The following is a 23,334-nucleotide window of genomic DNA, read 5'->3' as shown; positions in this document are numbered from 1 at the left end:
CTTCCCCCTATGGTGTTCCCAGCCCACTGCTCAAGCCAGCCATCCGGAGCAGCAGGTGTGCAAGTCCTTGGAGGCTCAAAGCAAACGGCCACGTGTGAGAATGGTGTCTCAGCTTCAGGGAAGTGCCCAGCTCACAAAAGGCAGGTACAAACCCCAGTCTTGCAGCTGCACCCTCCTCCTTCTCCTCCTTGGACACTCTCAGCACAAAGCATGGTCCAAGAATTCCCTGCCTGGTGTGCAGCGTTCATAAGCCATGCAAAGTGTGGGGCTCAAAGAGGTGTGCATGCTTTGCCTGCAGAAGCTCATATTTGAAGATTGTTGCTGGAGGCGTGCTGCAATTTCTGTCCCTGCAATGGAAAATCTTGAGGCTGGACCCCAGCTGCACCTCTCATGCACTGCACAAGTTTCCTCAGTTTCCCCAGATGTAAAGTGATGATAGTGAGACTGTCTTCTTCATAGGGTTGTTGGAAGGTTATATCATATGAGAAAATGTTTGCAGGCATTGGATGTGAAATGCTCTCAACTTGTGTCCCGTGTAATTATGGCACATGTGAGTGCCTGTGGGTGTGAAAGAGAAGCTTGGCTGGACTCACAAGTCACCCCAGACAGCAGACGTAGAAAGAATGCTCTCTGTGGTTCAAACAATAAGGAAACATGGCCAAGGGTGGCTGTCTGTGAACTTGAGCCAGTAAACTGTCACTTCCTGGAAGGAAAGCTCTAAGCATTCTGTTAAAGTAGCCTTGGCCTCCCCTTCCTCTGGCTTGCGTCCAGCCAGAGATGCAATCAGCAGCGGTGACCCATGCAGCCAGCTCAGGATGTGCAAGCCGTGGCCTCAGTTGTGGGGACCCTGTGCTGGCAGCATCTCCAACCACAGGCTTCAGCTGCAGCCAGGCGGAATCAGCTCGTGCTGCCTCCAGCATCCTCCTGGGAAAGGGAAGGGATTGTCCCAGAGGGAAGAGGTTGCTTTTGCTCTGGGCTGCTCCAGGATGCTGGAAATGTGGGCGACTCAGGAAAAGAGGTACAGGAAGTTCAGAACCGGGCTGAGTGGAGAGCAGGGGGATATGAGTGACAGGGTCATCTGAGACTCAAGGGGAATAAACCAGGACAGCAATGTCTTCTCCCTGCTCTCCAAGAGACAAGCATTTTTATTGTAGCAAAACACACGTAACAAAGACTGAACCATTAGTGGCATTTATATGGTTACAATGTTGTGCAACCACCACTGCTATTTAGCTCCCGAACATTTTCTTCACTCCAGAAGAAAACCCTATACCTCTTAGAACATTTTCATCACCCCAAAAAGTAGACCCTGTGCCCATTAGCAGTTCTTCCCCATACCCCCTTCCCTCAACTCCTGGCCACCACTGATCCACTTTCTCTTTCTAGGGCATTTCTGGACAATTGCTATAAATGGAACCATACAGTACGTGGATGTTTGTCTCTGGCTGCTTTCACTTGACTTCATGTTTTCGAGGTTCATTTTCATTGTAGGATATATCAGTACTTCTTTCCTTTTAATGGCCAAATAATGTTCCATTGCATGCATACGACACATTTTTAAATTCAATTTTATTGAGAAATATTCACATACCTTGCAGTCAGACAAAGCGTACATTCAATTGTTCACAGTACCATTATATAGTTGTGTGTTCATCACCAAAATTAATTTTTGGATGTTTTCGTTACCACACACACAAAAATAATAAGAATAAAAATTGAAGTGAAAAAGAGCAATTAAAGTAAAAAAGAACACTGGGTGCCTTTTTTTTTTGCCCCCATTTTTCTACTCATCCATCCATACATTGGACAAAGGGGAGTGTGGTCCATATGGCTTTCCCAATCACATTGGCATATGACACATTTTGTGTATCCAGTTGTTTGCTGATGAATATCTGGGCTGCTCCCACCTTGTTTCCTATTGTGAATAATGCTGCTTTGAACCGGCAGGTACAAGTTTTTATCTGAACTTCAGTTTTCAATTCATGAGGGTACATACCAGGGACAGAATTACTAGGTCATATGATAATTTCAGGGTTGACTCTGTTTTCACAAGGCAATTAAAAATGGAAATAGTCAGGAGTGGAAGTGGTGGTGAAGGACTCTCTTCCTTGCTCCAAAAGGGCCCCCATGGCTTTCCATTTCCATTTAATTTTTTAAGCAGTTTTATTCACACACCATACAATCCATCCAATGTGTGCAATCAGTGGCTCTTAGTGTAATCACAGAGTTATGCTCTCATCATTGCAATCAATTTTAGAACATATGCATTGCTCCAAAAAGAAAACCTCCCTTCCCATTATACCCCTCTATTATTGACACTTAACATTAATCTGTTACCTTTGCTACAACTGAAGGAAGAATATTATATTACTGCTAACTATAGTTCATAGTTTGCATTAGTTGTATTTTTTTCCCATATACCACCCTATTATTAACACCTTGTAATAGTGTCATACATTTGTTTTGGCTCATAGATGAATATTCTTATATTTGCACTACTAACCCCCTTCTGAGTGCCATTTTAATAAGTTCCCAGAATATGCACCCTGGCTGGGAGTCTTGGTGCCTGATGACACTCGGTGAACTCATATAGATACACTACCTTGTACAGCACCTATTTATTCAATGATTGTTATCAGGACACACTGCAACCGCTTGGTTGTGTCTGTGTCCTATGGGAGGGTCCATTTAATTTTGAAAAACGGCAAAGGTGAGTCCATCCAGGGCTGCTGTTTTCCTGCCTGTAAAGGTTGAATGTCACATGGGTGCAAACCAGCCCCAAGCGACGGAGCAATAACAACCAGGAACGTGGGTTAAACCCCACACAAGATGCTCTGGGTAAACCATCCCAGTTCCCTCTCAGAGAGGCTCTTCAAAATATCACCGCCCCCGGTTTCCAAGGTGGAAAGTGGGGCTCAGAGAGGGGAGGGTGCTGCCTGGGGTTGCAGAGCCCCTCATTTGCAGAGCTCACATTTGAGCCTGGGTCTCACTAACCCCAGATTCTGGGCTGCACGGCCCCTGGTCACCTCAACCCTCCTGCCTTCATTTTGATTTTGTGACATGTGCTGGCTGTCCCCTGCAAAAAGAGCTCTGTGGGACAGGCAATCCCCTTCAAATGGAACATAAGTGTAAATGGGTCTGTTTGGGAGATTTTCACACACGCACACACACACACTTGACTCCCACCCCCAAGAGTCATTCCTTGGATTTGGGGATCACCCAACAGAATATCCACCAACCTCAGTTTTCCATCCATTTCTTTAGCGATGCTGCTTTCCTGATGAAACAATGAAGCAAATATCTAATTGCATATCATTGTGTACAGCTGTTAGGGGCTTGGACTGATTCAGAGCAGTTAACAAGCAAACTTCTTTTGAAAAGAAAATGATAAGTTGTGCATTTAAATGAGACCGTCATGGGGGAAACATTTGAAGCAAACATTCTACATTTATTCTCCTTGCACCTACACGTTTTTCCTGAACCATTTTAGAGTAAGTTGCATACTGCACAGCCTAAACGCTTTAGTGTACATTCCCCAAGAATAAGGTTATTCTCTTAGATAACCACAGAGCAGACATGCACTTCAGGACATTGAATGATGCATAATCCATAATCCGTAATCTATAATCCATAATCCATAATCTATAATCTATAGTCCAAAATCCATAATCCAGTTTTGTCTGTGGACCCACAAAATGCTCCCCCTCCAGAACAGGATCTGCTCTGGGGTCAAGTAATTGTGTCAGTTGCCAGCTGTCTTTATCCTCCTTTGTTCTGGAACATTCCCTCAGCTTGAGTTTGTCTTACTTGACACAAACATCTCTTGGTAGCAGGGTCCTCCCTTTGGGTTTGTCTGATGAATTCTGTCTGTGTCCCAAGCAGAAATCACCCTCCTGATAGGTAACCCTCCCTCACTGTCTCAATTCTCATCTTCTTGAGAAACTTGGAGCTAGCCCAGTTGTGTGGCAAAGACCAACTTTCACCTCTTTGGAGAAGGTCATCGTAGCATCTGCAAACTGAGCTCCTCCACTCACCACAACTCTTCTACATGAAATGTTTTTCAAACTTTCAGCCCAGGCATGTGCACTTCCCTACCCATAAGGGGTAAATGTTCAAGCATCCCAAAATGAGTGCATTCATTTTATTTAGAAACCATATGCATTTTGGATGCCTACCCTTCTATTCAATTTTAGGAAAGTGCCATGTATTTTGGGGCTTTAGATTTTAGAAAAGGAATATAAAGGCACATTCTACAATGTTCTTCTTGTACCCCAGTGGGTAATCTCACTTTCAACTTGGAGTCATGGGTCCCACATTGGAGAGCCTGGCTCCAGGCTGTGTCTAATCAGCTGGGGTCCCTGCCCTGTCACAGCCTGCGTTCAGAGCCCCCCCCCTCCCGTCCTACCCCGTCCTTCTGGGCCTGGGGGTCAGGGGACTGAACTCGGGGTGGGGAGCAGGTGTTTGTAAAGTGTCATATCTCAGCTGAGTGGTAAAATATCCTTTCCTGTGTGTCTGAGTATTTCCAAACATCACAAAGAGAACAGAGAGATACATCTGTCTTTATTTTCACTGTCTTGTTTGGAAGCTCTCCACTTTAAAAATCAGATGTAAACGCCATCTCAAAAGAAGGGAAGTGCAAATGCCATGCTAGCTGGTGCACCTGAGAGATGCTGGGGTTCTGAGTTAAGAGGACAAGGGAGGCTGACGCTCAGGTTTAGGCAGGAGTCTGAGACATGAGCTTCTTGGCTTCTTTTGGGAGGACACCTGGAAATGGTTTTCTCTTCAGCCACTTTGCAGAACACATTGTTGAAAACTCTTCTAGAGAAGAATCTTAGTGACTATCTTTAAAGAGGGAACTGCTTTTAGTAAATTGGGTATGTACACACATCTCTCTCTCTCTCTCTCTCTCTCTCTCTCTCTCCCGTCTCTTTCTACCTACCCCCTCCTCTCTCTCAAACTATCTTTTAAACAAATCTCTCCAACTTATTAAAACTGCAGGAGTTCTGGGCCAGTCATAGCAGCAGGGTTTGAATTTCACAAATGTGTACTGCTTTCTCACTTTCTGATCCTATTTCTGGGCAAGAGCCCACCTCCAGCCAGTTCAGTTTTTACAACAGAATGGCATTGAATGCTAATTAATTCAACGTGACATCCACTTCCTGCCTTACTGACAGCTGCCTACTTTGCAGTTGCCGTGAAAACACCACTACCTAAGACAGACCTGTGTCAGGGTGAACACTGAAATATCAATTGTAATGCAAATATTAAAAACCGGCTCCTCGCTTGCTTTTCGCAGAATCTGTTCTCCGGCTAGTTACAAAGACACGATTGGCCGTACCCTGCCCCGAGAAAGAGGCACGGAAATCAAAGGAAATGGAACCTGTTCCTGTCTTGCGGGAGGCAGAGAGACAAACCTACACCATATATATGAAACATCATGCAAATCACCCTCACTTACTGTAAGCTTGGATTGTGCAATCTAGGGGAGAGAGAGAAGAGTGTTCTTTTGCATTGGGACCGAGCTAGGGAGGTCGCCTGCCCCGCGGCCTGAGGGTTTTGCTGAAGGTAGATGCAGGTGGCAAGCCCTGGGTCCCATCCTTGCCAGCTGCTGCTCTGTTTGCACTTTGAAGTCAGTAGAACAGCGTTCGAAGGTGTGACAGGGGCCACGGTACACATACACAAATGAGGGCTGGGCCGTGAGAGATGGAGGCATAGGAGGACACTAGGTCTCATTTAATAGACTTCTTAGGGCAATTTTAAGTTTACAGAAACATTGTGCAGAAGCTACAGAGAATTCCCTTTTGTCCCCCCTACCTCCCCCACACTTTCCCTATTGTTAATGTCTTGCATCAGTGTGGTCTATTTGTTACCACTGATGAAACGATTTTGATACATTGTTACTCACTGAAGTCCATAGATTACATTAGGGTTCACTCTTTCTGTTGCCAAGTTCTATGCGTTTTGACAAATACGTGACAGCGTCATACAGAATAGTTCCACTGCTCTCGAAATAGCCCGTGCTCCCTCTCCCCCTCTCCCTGGACCCCTGGCAACCACTGCTCTTTTTACTGTCTCTATAGTTTTGCCTTTTCTCATATGTCTCATAATTGGAATCATACAGCATGTAGCCTTTTCACACTGGCTTCTCTCACTTAGCAATATGCATGTAAGTTTCCTCCATGTCTTTTGGAAGCTTGATAGCTCATTTCATTGCAAAATAATATTCCATTGTATGGATGTGCCACAATGTGTCTATCCATTTGCTTATTAAAGGACATCTAGGCTGCTTCCAATAATTTTTGGCAATTATGAATCGAGCTTCTAAACACGCCCGTGTGCAGGTTTTTGTGTGGGCATACATTTTCAACTTATTTGTGTAAATTCTGGGGAGCTTGCTGACTGGTTCATACTGCAAACCCTTGTTAAGCTTTGTAAGACACTGCCAAACTGTTTTCCAAAGTGACTGCGTCCTTTTGTATTCCCATCAGCAGTGGATGAGTTCCTGTGGCTCCCTGTCCTAACCAGCATTTGGTGTTGTCAGGTGGTTGTTTTTTTTTTTTTTTAAGATTTTAGTCATTCTGATACATGCAAAGTGGTATCCCATTGGGGTTTTCATTTGCAGCTCCCTATTGGTGTTCTGAAGTTGAGCATCTTTTCATGTGATTATTTACCGTCTGTGTGTTTTGTTTGGTGCAGCATCTCTTCAGATCTTTTGCTCACTTTTTCGTTGGGTTATTTGCTTTCTTATTGCTGAGTTTTAAGAGTTCTTTGTATATTTTAGATACAAGTCCTTTATCAGATGCTGTACATGTTTCACAAATATTTTCTCCAAGTTTATTGTTTGTCTTTTCATTCTTTTAGCAGTGTCTTTCACAGAGCAGAAATTTTTAATTTCAAGAAGTCTGACTTGTCTTTTTCTTTTTTCCTTTCATGGATTGTGCTTTTGGTGTTCTATCTAAAACCCCATCCCCAAAACCCAAGGTCACCTGGATTTTCTCCTTTGCTATCTTCTAGAACTTTTACAATTTTGCTTTTACATTTGGATCTATGATCCATTTTGGGTTAAATTTTGTAAAAGCTGTAAGGTCTGTGTCTAGATTCATTTTTGTTGCATGTGCGTGACCAGTTGTTCCAGCACCATTTGTTGAAAATCCTACCCTTTGCTCCCTTGTCATAGATCAGTTGACTTTATTTGTGTGCATCTATTTCTGGGCTTTCTATTATGGTCCATTCCCCTATGTTCTGGTTTGCTAATGCTGCCATTTTGCAAAACAACAGAAATGGATTGGCTTTTATAAAGGGGGTTTGTTTGGTTACAAAGTTACAGTCTGAAGGCCATAAAGTATCCAAGGTAAGTTATCAACAACAGGGTACCTTCACTGAAGGATGGTCATTGGCATCCAGAAAGCCTCTCTTAGCTGGGAAGGCACGTGGCTGGCATCTGCTTGCTCCTAGCTTGTGTTTCAAAATGGCGTTCTCCAAAATGTGTCTGTTAGCTGCATCTCTCCAAGCTCCTTCTGTCTGAGCTCTTATAGTGCTCAGGTAAACTAATCAATACCCAGGCTGAATGGGTGGGGCCACACTTCCATGGAAACACTCAATCAATAGGTCACAGCCTAATCAAAGTTGTCACTCACAGTTGGGTGGATCACATCTCCATGGAAACAACTTAATCCCAATATCCCACAAGATTGGATTAAAAGATCATGGCTTTTTCTTGGAGGACATAATATATCTAAACTGTCACACCCTATTTGTCTATTAATTATTTTACCAAGACCACACTCTCCTGGTCACTGTGGCTTTATAGTACAACTTGAAATCAGCAGGTGCCAGGCCTTTAGTTGTTTCTCCCCATCAAGGTTGTATTGGCTATTCTGGATCTTCTGCCTCTCCAAACAAACTTTATCTTTTTTAATTTTCTTTTTATTTTCTTGTTTTTGAAACCCTTGTGTTGAGGTCCAAATAAACTTTAGAATCACATTGCCAAGATCAGCATCTTCTTAGGAGGCTCTGAGATTGGAAAGTGTCTCACCTGCACCTCAGATGAGCTGGATCTCCTCAAGGAAGGGCTTACAGTTTTATAGCCCCAGCTGGGCAACATTCAAGCTGAAAAGAGTAGGCCAGCTTGGGGATCTCCCAGGTCCCGTGGGTTTCTGAGAGTTTGTGATTTCATGTTGCATTTTCTTGCATCAAGCCATGTGCTCACTCAGCAAACACCAAGTCCCTGCACTAGCTCCGTGTGTGAAACACATGAACAAGAATCACAACACGACACAGGCAATGGCACGAGGATGGGAATGTGGAAATTCAGACCATCATGCACTCAAAAGTGACAGAGGAGAGTGTGTGATAGTTCTGGGATAGGAAGAGCAATTCTGAGCAGCACTTTTCTCAGTTCCTCCCCTGTCATCTGCCCACCTTGGCTCCGTGGCTATGCACCGTTCCCAGCGCATGTCTTCCAGCTTCCAGATCCCTGTTGGTGAAGCTGCCATACGCCTTTCCGTGTCCTACCCACAGGGCCATATCAACGACCCTTCCAAGCCCGAGCAGTGAGTGCACCTTTCTCTCGTCTTTCCTTGAGCGAGTCCCTGAGCCCCTTGTTTATGACTCTTTCTGAGCTCAGTCAAGTCACCCAGCAGAGGAGGAAACAACTTAGGGAAACACCAGTGGGCAAAGAATGTGCAGAACATGCTACACCTCCCTGGCTGCCCCGAAAATGAGAGTTGAAACATTAGTGCAATGCCACTGCTCTGCTCACCCCTCAGATGGGAAAGACGAAGCAGGTAGCTTACACCATCCTTGGTGAGGACGTGGAAGATGAGTCCTCTCTTGGAGCAAGCACACATTGGTACAACTCATTGGAGGGATGTCTGGTGATATCCACCAAAACATAACATCCACATGCCCTTTGAATTAGCTATTCAACTCCAAGGCATCTAGCCTAAAATAAAGGTTCTTGTGTGTGCACAAAAATGCTTACAACATCCTCTGAAGCTAGGAATCCATCATGGCACACGTGGTTAAACACACCACTCAATCATTCAGTTGAAGAAGATGGAGGCAAACTCTATGTAAGACATGGAGCACTCTCCAAAGAATCCAAAAGAAAACAAGAACCACACTGGCAGGAGACGCATCTAGTATTTAAAATAAAACCCCTACTTGTAAGCATGAGCATCAGAGTGTGTTTGCACACACGTGTGCATATTTGAGATGCTCAGAGAAATATCTGCAAGGGTGACTGGAGCTAATAACTCTCCATAGTTACTTGGAGGGGAGGTGGGACCAGAGAGGATTTGAGGGGTTAGAAACATACCACCTCTATTTCTTCTTGTTTTACTCGTAGAATGCATGTGTGCTTTGTGACTTAAAGGAGGAAAACTTAAATGAAGGTTGAACCCAGTGGAGTCTGGAAGCTCACTTGTCCACTTGTCCTTGGGGTGGGAGGTAGGAGGACTCAGAAAGGGGGGTGTTCACCCCAGTCTCATTGGGGTGGAGCCCGGTGGCCAGGAGCGAGCCAGACAGCCAAGGGGAAATACCAGAAGCCAATGAGGGGTGCAGGTGAGAGATGAACTTCCCATTGATGTGTCCTCCAGCTCTGCCCCCAGACCCACTCTGGCCAGGGGCCTCAGGGGCCCCAAGGAGCCCTCTGCTCAGGTGTGGTTGCCTCCTCGAGGAATAAGCCTCTTTCTCCAGAAGGGACCCCCTCCACACACATGGAGGGGGTCAAGGAGGGAGGGTACTGGGGGGTCAGGGAGGGATGTAAAGGAGAGGAGTCAGTCAGGGAGGGTCAGTGCAAAAGGGTGGGGGATCAGAGAAGGGGGGCAGTGAGAAAGGGTCAGGAAGGAGAACAGGGAGAAATCAGCATGGGCAGGTCAAGGAGAGTGGGTCAGCGAGGGAGGGTCATAGATGGAAGCTCAGAGAAGGGGGTCAGTGAGGGAGGGTCAGGGAGGGTCACTCATAGGCACTTCAAGGGGCACCCAAGTGGGGTCTTCCCTGGGACACCACGAGGGGCACTGTCCCTCCCCTTCACCGCTGCCCCTGCTGGACCTCTCCCTGGGATGTGTCCTCCCCTTAGCCAATGTACCTGGACAGCTCAAGGTTTTGACAACCTTGTCACAGAGTTCCCCAGACCAGGGCTTCCCAACCTTGACACAGGACATTTGGGGTGGTGATTCTTGCTGTGGGGCTCCCCGTGCCTTGTAGGGTTTTTTTTTTTTTTTATCTTCATTTTATTGAGATATATTCACATACCACGCAGTCATACAAAACAAATCGTACTTTCGATTGTTTACAGTATCATTATATAGTTGTACATTCATCACCTAAATCAATCTCTGACACCTTCATTAGCACACACACAAAAATAACAAGAATAATAATTAGAGTGAAAAAGAGCAATTGAAGTAAAAAAGAACACTGGGTACCTTTGTCTGTTTGTTTCCTTCCCCTATTTTTCTACTCATCCATCCATAAACTAGACAAAGTGGAGTGTGGTCCTTATGGCTTTCCCAATCCCATTGTCACCCCTCATAAGCTACATTTTTATACAACTGTCTTCGAGATTCATGGGTTCTGGGTTGTAGTTTGATAGTTTCAGGTATCCACCACCAGCTACCCCAATTCTTTGGAACCTAAAAAGGGTTGTCTAAAGTGTGCGTAAGAGTGCCCACCAGAGTGACCTCTCGGCTCCTTTTGGAATCTCTCTGCCACTGAAGCTTATTTCATTTCCTTTCACATCCCCCTTTTGGTCAAGAAGATGTTCTCCGTCCCACGATGCCAGGTCTACATTCCTCCCCGGGAGTCATATTCCACGTTGCCAGGGAGATTCACTCCCCTGGGTGTCTGATCCCACGTAGGGGGGAGGGCAGTGATTTCACCTTTCAAGTTGGCTTAGCCAGAGAAAGAGGGCCACATCTGACCAACAAAGAGGCATTCGGGAGGAGGCTCTTAGGCACAACCATAGGGAGGCCTAGCCTATCCTTTGCAGCAACGGTCTTCCCAAGGGTAAAACTTATGGTAGAGGGCTCAACCCATCAAACCACCAGTCCCCTATGTCTGTGGTCATGTTAGCAACCATCGAGGTGGGGTAGGCCAATACCCCTGCATTCTCCACAGGCTCCTCAAGGGGGCACTACATCTTTTTTTTTCCTTGTTTTTCTTTTTTTTTTTTTTTTAACTTTCCCTTCTTTTTTAAATCAACTGTATGAAAAAAAAGTTAAAAAGAAAACAACCATACAATAAAAGAACATTTCAAAGAGACCATAACAAGGGAGTAAGAAAAAGACAACTAACCTAAGATAACTGCTTAACTTCCAACATGTTCCTACTTTACCCCAAGAAAGTTACCTAATATAGCAACATTTCTGTGAACTTGTTCCTACTATATCCATCAGAAATTAACAGACCATAGTCATTCCTGGGCATCCCCAGAACGTTAAATAGCTTATCTGTTCTTCTTGGATTATTGTTCCCCCTTCCTTAATTGCTCTCTATTGCTAGTTCCCCTACATTCTACATTAAAAACCATTTGTTTTACATTTTTCAAAGTTCACATTAGTGGTAGCATATAATATTTCTCTTTTTGTGCCTGGCTTATTTCGCTCAGCATTATGTCTTCAAGGTTCATCCATGTTGTCATATGTTTCACGAGATCGTTCCTTCTTACTGCCGCGTAGTATTCCATCGTGTGTATATACCACATTTTATTTATCCACTCATCTGTTGAAGGACATTTAGGTTGTTTCCATCTCTTGGCAATTGTGAATAATGCTGCTATGAACATTGGCGTGCAGATATCTGTTCGTGTCACTGCTTTCCGACCTTCCGGGTATATACCGAGAAGTGCAATCACTGGATCGAATGGTAACTCTATATCTAGTTTTCTAAGGAACTGCCAGACTGACTTCCAGAGTGGCTGAACCATTATACAGTCCCACCAACAATGAATAAGAGTTCCAATTTCTCCATATCCCCTCCAGCATTTGTAGTTTCCGGTTTGTTTAATGGCAGCCATTCTAACCGGTGTTAGATGGTATCTCATTGTGGTCTTAATTTGCATCTCTCTAATAGCTAGTGAAGCTGAACATTTTTTCATGTGTTTCTTGGCCATTTGTATTTCCTCTTCAGAGAACTGTCTTTTCATATCTTTTGCCCATTTTATAATTGGGCTGTCTGTACTATTGTCATTGAGTTGTAGGATTTCTTTATATATGCAAGATATCAGTCTTTTGTCAGATACATGGTTTCCAAAAATTTTTTCCCATTGAGTTGGCTGCCTCTTTACCTTTTTGAGAAATTCCTTTGAGGTGCAGAAACTTCTAAGCTTGAGGAGTTCCCATTTATCTATTTTCTCTTTTGTTGCTTGTGCTTTGGGTGTAAAGTCTAGGAAGTGGCCGCCTAATACAAGGTCTTGAAGATGTTTTCCTACATTATCTTCTAGGAGTTTTATGGTACTTTCTTTTATATTGAGATCTTTGGTCCATTTTGAGTTAATTTTTGTGTAGGGGGTGAGGTAGGGGTCCTCTTTCATTCTTTTGGATATGGATATCCAACTCTCCCAGCCCCATTTGTTGAAAAGACCATTATGACTCAGTTCATTGACTTTGGGAGCCTTATCAAAGATCAGTCAGCCATAGATCTGAGGGCCTATCTCTGAATTCTCAATTCGATTCCATTGATCTATATGTCTATCTTTGTGCCAGTACCATGCTGTTTTGGCAACTGTGGCTTTATAATAAGCTTCAAAGTCAGGGAGTGTAAGTCCTCCCACTTCGTTTTTCTTTTTTAGAGTGTCTAGCAATTCGAGGCATCTTCCCTTTCCAAATAAATTTGATAACTAGCTTTTCCAAGTCTGCAAAGTAGGTTGTTGGAATTTTGATTGGGATTGCATTGAATCTGTAGATGAGTTTGGGTAGAATTGACATCTTAATGACATTTAGCCTTCCTATCCATGAACATGGAATATTTTTCCATCTTTAAGGTCCCCTTCTATTTCTTTTAGTAGAGTTATGTAGTTTTCTTTGTATAGGTCTTTTACATCTTTGGTTAAGTTTATTCCTAGGTACTTGATTTTTTTAGTTGCTATTGAAAATGATATCTTTTTCTTGAGTGTCTCTTCAGTTTGTTCATTTCTAGCATACAGAAACATTACTGACTTATGTGCATTAATCTTGTATCCCGCTACTTTGCTAAATTTGTTTATTAGCTCTAGTAGCTGTATCGTTGATTTCTCAGGGTTTTCTAGATATAAGATCATATCATCTGCAAACAATGACAGTTTTACTTCTTCTTTTCCAATTTGGATGCCTTTTATTTCTTTGTCTTGCCAGATTGCCCTGGCTAGCACTTCCAGCACAATGTTGAATAACAGTGGTGACAGCGGGCATCCTTGTCTTGTTCCTGATCTTAGAGGGAAGGCTTTCAGTCTCTCACCATTGAGTACTATGCTGGCTGTGGGTTTTTCATATATGCTCTTTATCATGTTGAGGAAGTTTCCTTCAATTCCTACCTTTTGAAGTGTTTTTATCAAAAAGGGATGTTGGATTTTGTCAAATGCTTTTTCAGCATCTATTGAGATGATCAATTGATTTTTCCCTTTTGACTTGTTAATGTGTTGTAATACATTGATTGATTTTCTTATGTTGAACCATCCTTGCATGCCTGGAATGAACTCCACTTGGTCATGGTGTATGATTTTTTTAATGTGTCTTTGGATTCGATTTGCAAGTATTTTGTTGAGGATTTTTGCATCTATATTCATTAGGGAGATTGGCCGGTAGTTTTCCTTTTTTGTAGCATCTTTGCCTGGTTTTGGTATTAGATTGATGTTAGCTTCATAAAATGAGTTAGGTAGTGTTCCATTTTCTTCAATGTTTTGAAAGAGTTTGAGTAAGACTGGTGTCAGTTCTTTCTGGAAAGTTTGGTAGAATTCCCCTGTGAAGCCATCTGGCCCTGGGCATTTATTTGTGGGAAGATTTTTGATGACTGATTGGATCTCTTTGCTTGTGATGGGTTGGTTGAGGTCTTCTATTTCTTCTCTGGTCAGTCTAGGTTGTTCATATGTTTCCAGGAAACTGTCCATTTCTTCTACATTATCCAATTTGTTGCCATACACTTGTTCATAATATCTTCTTATAATTTTTTTAATTTCTTCAGGATCTGCAGTTATGTCACCTTTTTCATTCATTATTTTGTTTATATGGGTCTTCTCTTTTTTTGATTTTGTCAGTCTAGCTAGGGGCTTGTCAATCTTGTTGATCTTCTCAAAGAACCAACTTTTGGTGATATTTATCCTCTCTATTGTTTTTTTGTTCTCTATGTCATTTATTTCTGCTTTAATCCTTGTTATTTCTTTTCTTCTACTTGGTTTAGGATTGGTTTGCTGTTCATTGTCTAGCTTCTTCAGTTGATCCATTAGTTCTTTGATTTTGGCTCTTTCTTCCTTTTTAATATATGCGTTTAGTGCTATAAATTTCCCCCTGAGCACTGCTTTTGCTGCATCCCATAGGTTTTGGTATGTTGTGTTCTCATTTTCATTCGTCTCTATATATTTAGCAATTTCTCTTGCTATTTCTTCTTTAACCCACTGATTGTTTAGGAGTGCGTTGTTTAACCTCCAGGTATTTGTGAATTTTCTAAGTCTCTGATGGTTATTGACTTCTAATTGTATTCCATTGTGGTCAGAGAATGTGCTTTGAATAATTTCAATCTTTTTAACTTTATTGAGGCTTGTTTTATGTCCCAGCATATGATCTATTCTGGAGAAAGTTCCGTGAGCACTAGAAAAGTATGTGTATCCTGGTGATTTGGGATGTAATGTCCTGTATATGCCTGTTAAATCTAATTCATTTATCAGATTGTTTAGGTTTTCAATTTCCTTATTGGTCTTCTGTCTGGTTGATCTATCTATAGGAGAGAGTGATGTGTTGAAGTCTCCCACAATTATTGTGGAAACATCAATTGTTTCCTTCAGTTTTGCCAGTGTTTCTCTCATGTATTTTGTGGCACCTTGATTGGGTGCATAGACATTTACAATTGTTATTTCTTCTTGTTGAATTGCCCCTTTTCTTAGTATGTAGTGGCCTTCTTTGTCTCTCAAAACATCCCTGCATTTAAAGTCTATTTTATCTGAGATTAATATTGCTACACCTGCTTTCTTTTGGCTGTAGCTTGCATGAAATATTTTTTTCCATCCTTTCACTTTCAGTTTCTTTGTGTCCCTGTGTCTAAGATGAGTCTCTTGTATGCAACATATTGATGGTTCATTTTTTTTGATCCATTCTGCGAATCTATATCTTTTAATTGGGGAGTTTAATCCATTTACATTCAACATTATAACCGTGAAGGCATTTCTTGAATCAGCCATCTTATCCTTTGGTTTATGTTTGTCATATTTTTCCCCTCTGTCTATTAATATCCTTTATTGTACCCATACCGAATCTCTTTAGTACTGAACCTTTCTCCAAGTCTCTCTGTCCTTTCTTTGTTTCTCTGTCTGTAGGGCTCCCTTTAGTATCTCCAGTAGGGCAGGTCTCTTGTTAGCAAATTCTCTCAGCATTTGTTTGTCTGTGAAAAATTTAAGCTCTCCCTCAAATTTGAAGGAGAGCTTTGCTGGATAAAGTATTCTTGGCTGGAAATTTTTCTCACTCAGAATTTTAAATATATCGTGCCACTGCCTTCTCGCCTCCATGGTGGCTGCTGAGTAGTCACTACTTAGTCTTATGCTGTTTCCTTTGTATGTGGTGAATTGCTTTTCTCTTGCTGCTTTCAGAACTTGCTCCTTCTCTTCTGTGTTTGACAGTGTGATCAGTATATGTCTCGGAGTGGGTTTATTTGGATTTATTCTATTTGGAGTTCGCTGAGCATTTATGATTTGTGTATTTATGTTGTTTAGAAGATTTGGGAAGTTTTTCCCCAACAATTTCTTTGAATACTCTTCCTAGACCTTTACCCTTTTCTTCCCCTTCTGGGACACCAATCAGTCTTATATTTGGACGTTTCATATTATCTATCATATCCCTGAGGTCCATTTTGATTTTTTCAATTTTTTTCCCCATTCTTTCTTTTATGGTTTCATTTTCCCTTCTGTCATCTTCCAGGTCGCTGATTCGTTGTTCAACTTCCTCTAGTCTTGTACTATGAGTGTCCAGAATCTTTTTAATTTGGTCAACAGTTTCTTTAATTTCCATAAGATCATCCATTTTTTTATTTAGTCTTGCAATGTCTTCTTTATGCTCTTCTAGGGTCTTCTTGTTTTCCTTTGCATCCCGTACTATGGTCTCATTGTTCATCTTTAGTTCTTTGAGTAGCTGCTCTAGGTGCTGTGTCTCTTCTGATCTTTTGATTTGGGTGCTTGGGCTTGGGTTATCCATATCGTCTGGTTTTTTCATATGCTTTATAATTTTCTGTTGTTTTTGGCCTCGTGGCATTTGCTGAACTTGATAGGGTTCCTTTAGGATTTGTAGACCAATTGAAGTCCTTATCTCTAATTTATCAGATCTACAGCTTCGTGGAGTACACTTTCTCTAACTAACCAGCAGGTGGCGTCCACGAGCCACCTGTTCTCCACAAGTCAGTTCTCCCCTGCTTAGCCTTTTTGGTGAGTGGGGGAGTGAGTCCTGTGGGGTCCATTTGATGTACCAAGCTTGCGTGTGTAGTTGGTGTTGCCTGCCCTGTATATGGGGCGTCTTTCTGGGCAGTCAGGGAGGGGGGGTGGCCCTAACAATCAAATCTCCCTGGTGATCCTAGAGTTTTAAAGCTGCTGCAATAGTCTAATCCTTCAGATCAGTCCTGCCACAGTTTGTCTCTGCCACTGACCCACAAGTCCTTGGTATTGACGTATGGCTCCTGAGACTTGCAAGTGGGCCCCTCTTCCAGGCTGTGCACCCCGGGTCCTCTGTTGAGGGATGACTGTGCTATGTCACAGGTGAGTGCCGTCCCCCCAGGGCAGTTCTGGGCTGCTGGGCTGTGTAGGGAGGCTCTCAGTCTGCTGAAATGATGGTTGAATGGGGCTTTGTTAATTCACACTGCTCCACCTTCCCAACTCTGGGACAATCAGCTGAGGTTGCAGGGAAGGCTAATGTCCACGCCCAGTTTTGTGGTGTGTGCCTCTTATTTGAAGCACTTCCGTCACACTGGGTTGTCTGGGGCGGCTCTGAGCTATGGGGCTGGCGATGGGCAGGAGTGTTTCCTGTCCACCAGGATGATGGCTGTGAGCGGACACCCCCCTTTTCTTGGGAAGTTGTGGTGTTTAGTGAATTTTCTCAGCCACTGGATTATTGCCTTTTGTCTCAGAGCTCTCTTAGTTCTGCTCTTGACTTGACCTGCCCAAATTGCAAGTCTTTGAAGCTTTCTGTATTGGGCTTCTTAGAGTAATTGTTTTAGAAAAAGAAAAAAGGATTAAAAGAAAAAAAGGGCCCTCCTCAGAGATCTAATGGGTTATTGAAATGCTAAGAGACAAAGCAACCAGGGCCATTAAGGAAAGGTCCACAGGGCAGAGAGATCAGCTTTTCTTCGGGATTTGCATATGCGCCTCAGGGCCTGAGCTCTGCCCTTCCCCTTTCTATGTTCACCAGAACTCCAAAAATCCTCCGCTTTTATTTTGGAGTTTTTCATGTTGTTTTTTTCTATGCCTGTCTCCTCTCTGCTGGGCTGGCTGCTCTCAGATTCTCTGGTGTCTGGTCTCAGTCTATCTATGGTTGGAGTTTGGATCAGTAGAATGAGTTTCCGATAAGGGCTGCCACTGCAGTTCTCCCTTCTCCTTCCCGGAGCTGACAGCCCCTCCTCCCACGGGACTGAGCCTGGAAGGGAGGGGCGCGGGTCCCCTGGCCGCAAAAACTTACAGATTTTGCTGATCTCAGCAGTTCCACGTTTTCATGAGTGTTGTATGAAGTATGCCCGAAGTCAGATTGCTCTGTGGTGTCCAGTCCACGCAGTTCCTGGCTTTCTACCTACTTTCCTGGAGGAGTAACTAAAACATACAGCTCACCAGTCTGCCATCTTGCCCCGCCTCCGCCTTGTAGGGTTTTAACAGCATTCCCAGTCTGCACCCACTGCATGCAAGAGGCACTCCGTCCCCATCCTCACAACCCCAAATAGCCCTAGACATTGCCACATGTCCCCTTGGGGGAGGGGATAGAATCACACCCTCTGACTTGGCACCACTTCCTTGGATGCCTGTGTCCACCGACCGAGTATATCAACTCTTACCATTGGGTACTGAGTGACCCGATGAAAGGGAAATGCTTGGAAACTGTGGTGTGCTCTACAATTACTACCTAGCTCAGCCACCAAGGCTGGGATGGAAAGAAATAGAGAGAGATATCCACTGCTGAGAAATCGAGGGAGTCTTCTGGGGTTCAGAGGCCCAGCAGTTAAAAAAGGGGGGGCACAGACAAATTGCAGTGGTGGGAACAGCATCGAGGCTGGTGGAAATGTATGAGCTTGGCCATCGTCTCTCAACACATGCCCAGTCCTGGGGCCCAGGCCATGGGCAGGGTGACAGTGGATGTCCACTTGCAGGGCAAGTTGCAAAGCCAAAGTGATGGACTTCTGCTTCTCCAGCTCCTGGTGGCCCCAGGTGTTCCTTGGGGGGCTTCCTCACCCCTGTCTCTGCCTCCGTCATCACTCAGCCATCTTTTCTGTGCATCTGCATGTCTGTCTCCTCTTCTGCCTGTTGTAAGGACACCAGTTTTTTTATTGAGGACCCAGGCTTCTCCTGCATGACCTCATCTTAGCTGATTGCATCTGCAAAGAGCCTATTGCCAAGGAAGGTCACGTCTTGGAGGTTCCTGATGGACCTGAGTTTGGGTGACCCCAGGGAAACTGAGCTTTGTGGAGGTAACCCCTTGGCTGGCTGCTGGGTGGTAGAGCTGGTGCCCGCTTCTGGTGACCTTTGAGGTGGGGGATGGCCGAGGGAACCTGGGGCCTTGGGTGGCAGCCAAAGGGGCAGTGTCTGGGGAGCTGGAGCTGTCCCCATGCAAAGGGAGGTTTTGGGGTCAGGCGACTGGGAGGCAGGTGGAACCAGGCAGGCCGTGGAGGGGCAGCAGGAGATGGGCCCATCCTTAGAGGGAGGGGCAGCCGGCCATCGATCGGACATTGGTCGGGAGGGATGATGAGGCCACATTCAGCTGCAGCACAGAGCTGGGACAGATGGAGAGAGACACAAAGGGAATGGGGGAAGGAGGAGATCAGGAGGAAGAGCAGAGAGGGAGAGAGATGAAGGAGGGGGATAACAAGTCATGGATGAAGGAAGCAAAGGACAAGCTCCGTGCTGCCAAGATGCCCTCCCCAGCTTCCCAGATAAGCTCCGGACCCCCCAAATCACTCGCATCAACACCATCATTGTAGGATTGGCTCCCAAACCTCGCTGTTGCCACCTTCTGTTTTGAAACATCCAGGACTTCTCGCCTCTTCTCCTCGGTGCTGCCAGGTTTCACTTCTGCTCTCGGGAGCAGCACACAGGGTAGGGGTATGTTGGCAATGACGTGGAAATCTTTGGGGAAAACCCAAATTTGGGGGTGAACTGCAGACCGTCCTTGACCTCCGCAGGCACGAAAACCTTCCAGAGATGCAGTTAGTGCCTCCAACCGCCGTCTGCTCCAACGACACTCCGTAGGGGAAACAAAAACAAAAACCCAAGAATCCCAGCAGAGAAACCCAGCCTGCCCTGAGGGGCCCAGCTCAGGGCTTCCTGAGGTCGTGTCGGCCTTTTCCCCACCGTGTGCTGAGCAGCAGGGGCAGCCCCGGCTCCAGGACACACGGGTGGTGGCTCGGCGGGGCAACGGCTTTCCAAAGAGTACAGAGAGCCCCTCGCGCTGCCTGCCTCCTTCTGCCTCTTCATCACCCCAGCCAGGAGAAGTTCACCCCCAGCATGGCCGCCGGATCCTCGTGTTCAGCATCAGGAGCCTTTGGAGTGGGCTTCACCAGGCGAGGGATACAGGGACACGCCGCGTTATTCCCAACAGCCCCGAGTGGAAGCAACGCATGCACCCACCCAGAGAGGAATGGATAAATACAGCGTGGTCCCCTTGTGCAGTGGACTGTCACTCCCCCAGGAAGAGGGATGAAGTTCTGAGCCACCCTGTGAGGGGGACAGCCCTGCAAACCTTTGTGCCAGTGAAAGAAGCCAGTCACAAAAGGCCCCATATTGTGCAATTCCCATTTAAATGAAATGCCCTGAATATGCAAATCCATAGAGATGGAAAGTAGACTAGGGGTTCCCAGAGGCTGGGAGGAGGGGATGGATGTGGGGCTTCCTTTTGGGGTGATGAAAACGTTCTGGAGCGAGATGGTGTTGATGCTGCACAAGTGTATGAATCCGCTAAAAACCGCTGAATTGTCCTCTTTCAATAGGTGGACTTTGTGCAGATAATATCGCATAAATCTTTTCAAAGGAGAGAGTCAGTGACCCTCGGTGATCCGCAGTCATGGATCTCAGACCCGTGTTCATTTTTTTGCAAACCCTAAAAAGGAAAGGGGTCCCGCCGCCCCCCTCGGAATGCGTGACCACTGGCTCCTCGGCTTTTAGCATCTCGGTGCAAGTCCTTTAAAGAGAGCCGCCTCTGCCACCGAGCCGGACAGGGGACAGCAACTTTTTTGCTTTGTTCATAAAATTTCCATCCTGCCGCCTCAGGTTCAGACCACAAGTGCCACACGTCTGGGGGCAGCCGGTGTCGGTTAGAGGTGATTTCTTTATTAATCATCCGTGCTGCTGGCGGCCTGAGAGCCCCAGGCCCCTCAGGTCCTCCCCCCACCACCCCGTCTGGGGAGAGTGCCGTGCTCCACGGCACGGACGGGTACCCCCTATTCTGAGATGACGCAAATGAAAAGCAGGGGCAGAGGTCAGAGGGCTGGAACGCAGACCCCATGTCTGTCTGTCTGCAGCCCCTCCTCCCCCGCACCCACTCCAAAGCAGATGCCCTTGCCCACCGCCTTTCAGAGAGCACAGAGTGCAGACGTGCATTCTCCAGAGGCATGCAGCTGAGAGATTCTGCAGCAAAACCCAGTGCATTTGCAGCTCTAGGGGGAGAAATAGAGAGAGCCCCCTGTTCCCTGCCAGTGCCTCTGTGAAGGTGGAACTCTACAGCACAGTCCATTTCCAGAATTGATGTACTATCTTCAGCTCTGTCCCCCCACCCCCACCCCTTATCTCCTAGACCCCCATGAGAGACAGTCTCTAAAGCTATCAGCAGCCACCTGGCTGGCTTGCTCGCTCTTTCTTTCTTCATTTTTTTTTTTTTTTTTTTTTTTTTTGTCTCCAGTAAGCTTTAATTGTGTCTCCCTCTGGGATGCATCTTCCTCTTTGCGATTTGCGCTCCCACCAATGAGAACCCAACATGCACGGGTCTGTTTTTCTTTCTGCAGCGGAGAGTGGGCTGGGGTGACCAGAGGTGGCCCCAAATAGCTGCAGGCTTCACACCTGGGTGTGGACAAGCGGAGCAGAAAATTTCATTCTCATAGTGAAACTTGTGACCGTTTTAAAATTAGTTTGAAGAAGCTCTTTCTGCAGTTTCTTGCGACAGATGGTGGATCTCCGAAGGGAGAAGTACAAGCTCGGGGTGATGGGTTGAGATGTGACTGACGATGGAGACAGAGGTTTGAGGGTACGTGGTGGCCCCTCTGGCATGTGTGTCATGTGCTTCCTGCTGAGGAGCTGTGCAGTTGACAGCCCCCCCAGGGACCTAACCACCCAAGCCCAGTCCTCCAGTCACAGCCAGGAATACAGGAAGCCTTTGGGGCTTGCATGGCAGCAAGCAGTGAGCTCAGCATGAGGCTACAGGGTGGCCCACCTGCCCAGATGAGCTCTAGGACCCACATCCTGGATTCAAGAGCCCCAGCATCTTGCACGCACAGTCTCCAAGGACTGTCAGGATAAAAATGGAAAAAGCAAACAAATAAAAACCCTCAGCCACCTGCAAATTAGCAAAGCGATCATCCAGGACCTGAAGCCAAGTGAGAAGCAGACTAAGCCAAGCATCCAGCAGCCCTGAGACAGAGACCCAGGGCTCCACTGGGCATGAAGAAGGCTCCTCGGCTCTCCCTCAGAGCCTGCTGACTTTGACTTTACACACTTTCTTGCAGGCTTGAGTTTTTGGAGGAAGGGCCCCTCAGCACAGCCAGAAGGGGATCTGACGACCTGGTGAGCATAGACCAGATGAAAACACAAGAAAACTTATCTGAGAGACCTAATTGCAAGCCAGAGGCACAGCAAGCCAGGGGCCAGCTGTCCTATATAGAGAAACCACAGCAGGGAGAGCCCAGCATTGAGAGCCACTGGGCCAGGTGGTATCCTCTTCACACTGACCCTGGAGAGTCAGTCCCCTTTTGGCAACTTCAGTTGCCCCATCTGCAAAACACAAACAGGTACCTGCCCACCACCTGCACTGTGGCAAGGATGGAACAGGGCAATGGATTAAGGACCCTGCAATCTATAGCTCAGGGAATATATACCAGTTACTATTATTTGTACTATGTATTATTACTGCATTGACATGCAGTATAATGGTAGCAGAGCAAGGCTCACTGCATGTGCAAAGGCTCAACATCCAGAGACAGTGTAGCTTGGTGATTTGGAGCTTGGTTTCTTTCAAACCTCAGCTCTGCACTCGAGCCTCTTCAAGGTAGCAGTTCCTTCTGTAAGAGGCTCCTGTCTTAGCTGGGACACCTCCTCCACTGCAGGGGCCAGGCTTGACACTGCACAGTGTCAGGGAGAGCAGAAAGAGGTTTCAAGCTGACTGGGCAAGCAGCTGTGGACTTGCAAGGATTGAGCCCGAGCCAGTGGGAAGTGAGATGGACAGGCTACCTCTCACACACCTCTCCTTCGTCTCCTCTCTTAGATTCCCGGCTGCTGTGGCAAATACCATGGATTGGCTCATGGTTTAGATGCTGGAAGACTGGCTTCTCCCAGGGATGGTAGCAATCTGGCCAGCTGGTCATCCGTGGCTTCCTTGGCTTTCCCGACCCTTGGCAATGTCCTGTCCTTTGTCTTCTGCGTTCCATTGACTTGCAGCCTCCAACTCCTCTCTATGGCTTTCTTTTACTGTGTCTGAATTTCTTTTGCCTATAAAGTCCTCAAGGGATCCAAATTAAGACCGCTTATCTTAATTAATTAAGGGATCCAAATTAAGACCATGTGTCTAAATGGGGTACTTGGTTCAATCCACCACACCTCCCAGTGCTGCCTTCATTCTCTGCTCTTCCCACAGTTCCCCTTGCACAGCATCGAGCATTGCTCTATTCCTGATCATTAGACAATTGGAACTTGATCATTATCCCACCATGGCCTCCGGCAGAGCCTGGGAAGCCTGCCCACCAGCAACTCCATGCACC

At 45.6% G+C, this 23,334-nt stretch overlaps 1 protein-coding gene across 5 annotated transcripts in view; it reads left to right on the top strand.

Annotated features, from left to right (window-relative positions):
* Positions 1-23,334, top strand: part of P2RY8 (P2Y receptor family member 8) — a 63,234-nt gene that overhangs the window by 28,580 nt on the left and 11,320 nt on the right. For 2 of the 5 annotated variants that reach the window (XR_005215022.1, XM_037824606.1), the window contains exon 2: positions 5,297-5,459. The exons of the other annotated variants lie outside the window; for them this stretch is intronic. Coding sequence is in view for 1 of the 2 variants with exons in the window: in XM_037824606.1 (XP_037680534.1) it covers positions 5,438-5,459 (22 nt within the window). In the remaining variant the exon portion in view is untranslated. The remainder of the gene's footprint in view (positions 1-5,296; positions 5,460-23,334) is intronic. 5 annotated transcript variants of the gene reach the window in all.

Source organism: Choloepus didactylus (assembly GCF_015220235.1).
Source record: "Choloepus didactylus isolate mChoDid1 chromosome X unlocalized genomic scaffold, mChoDid1.pri SUPER_X_unloc1, whole genome shotgun sequence".
Classification (NCBI taxonomy): Eukaryota; Metazoa; Chordata; class Mammalia; order Pilosa; family Megalonychidae; genus Choloepus; species Choloepus didactylus.
This window is presented reverse-complemented; position numbering and strand designations above follow the sequence as displayed.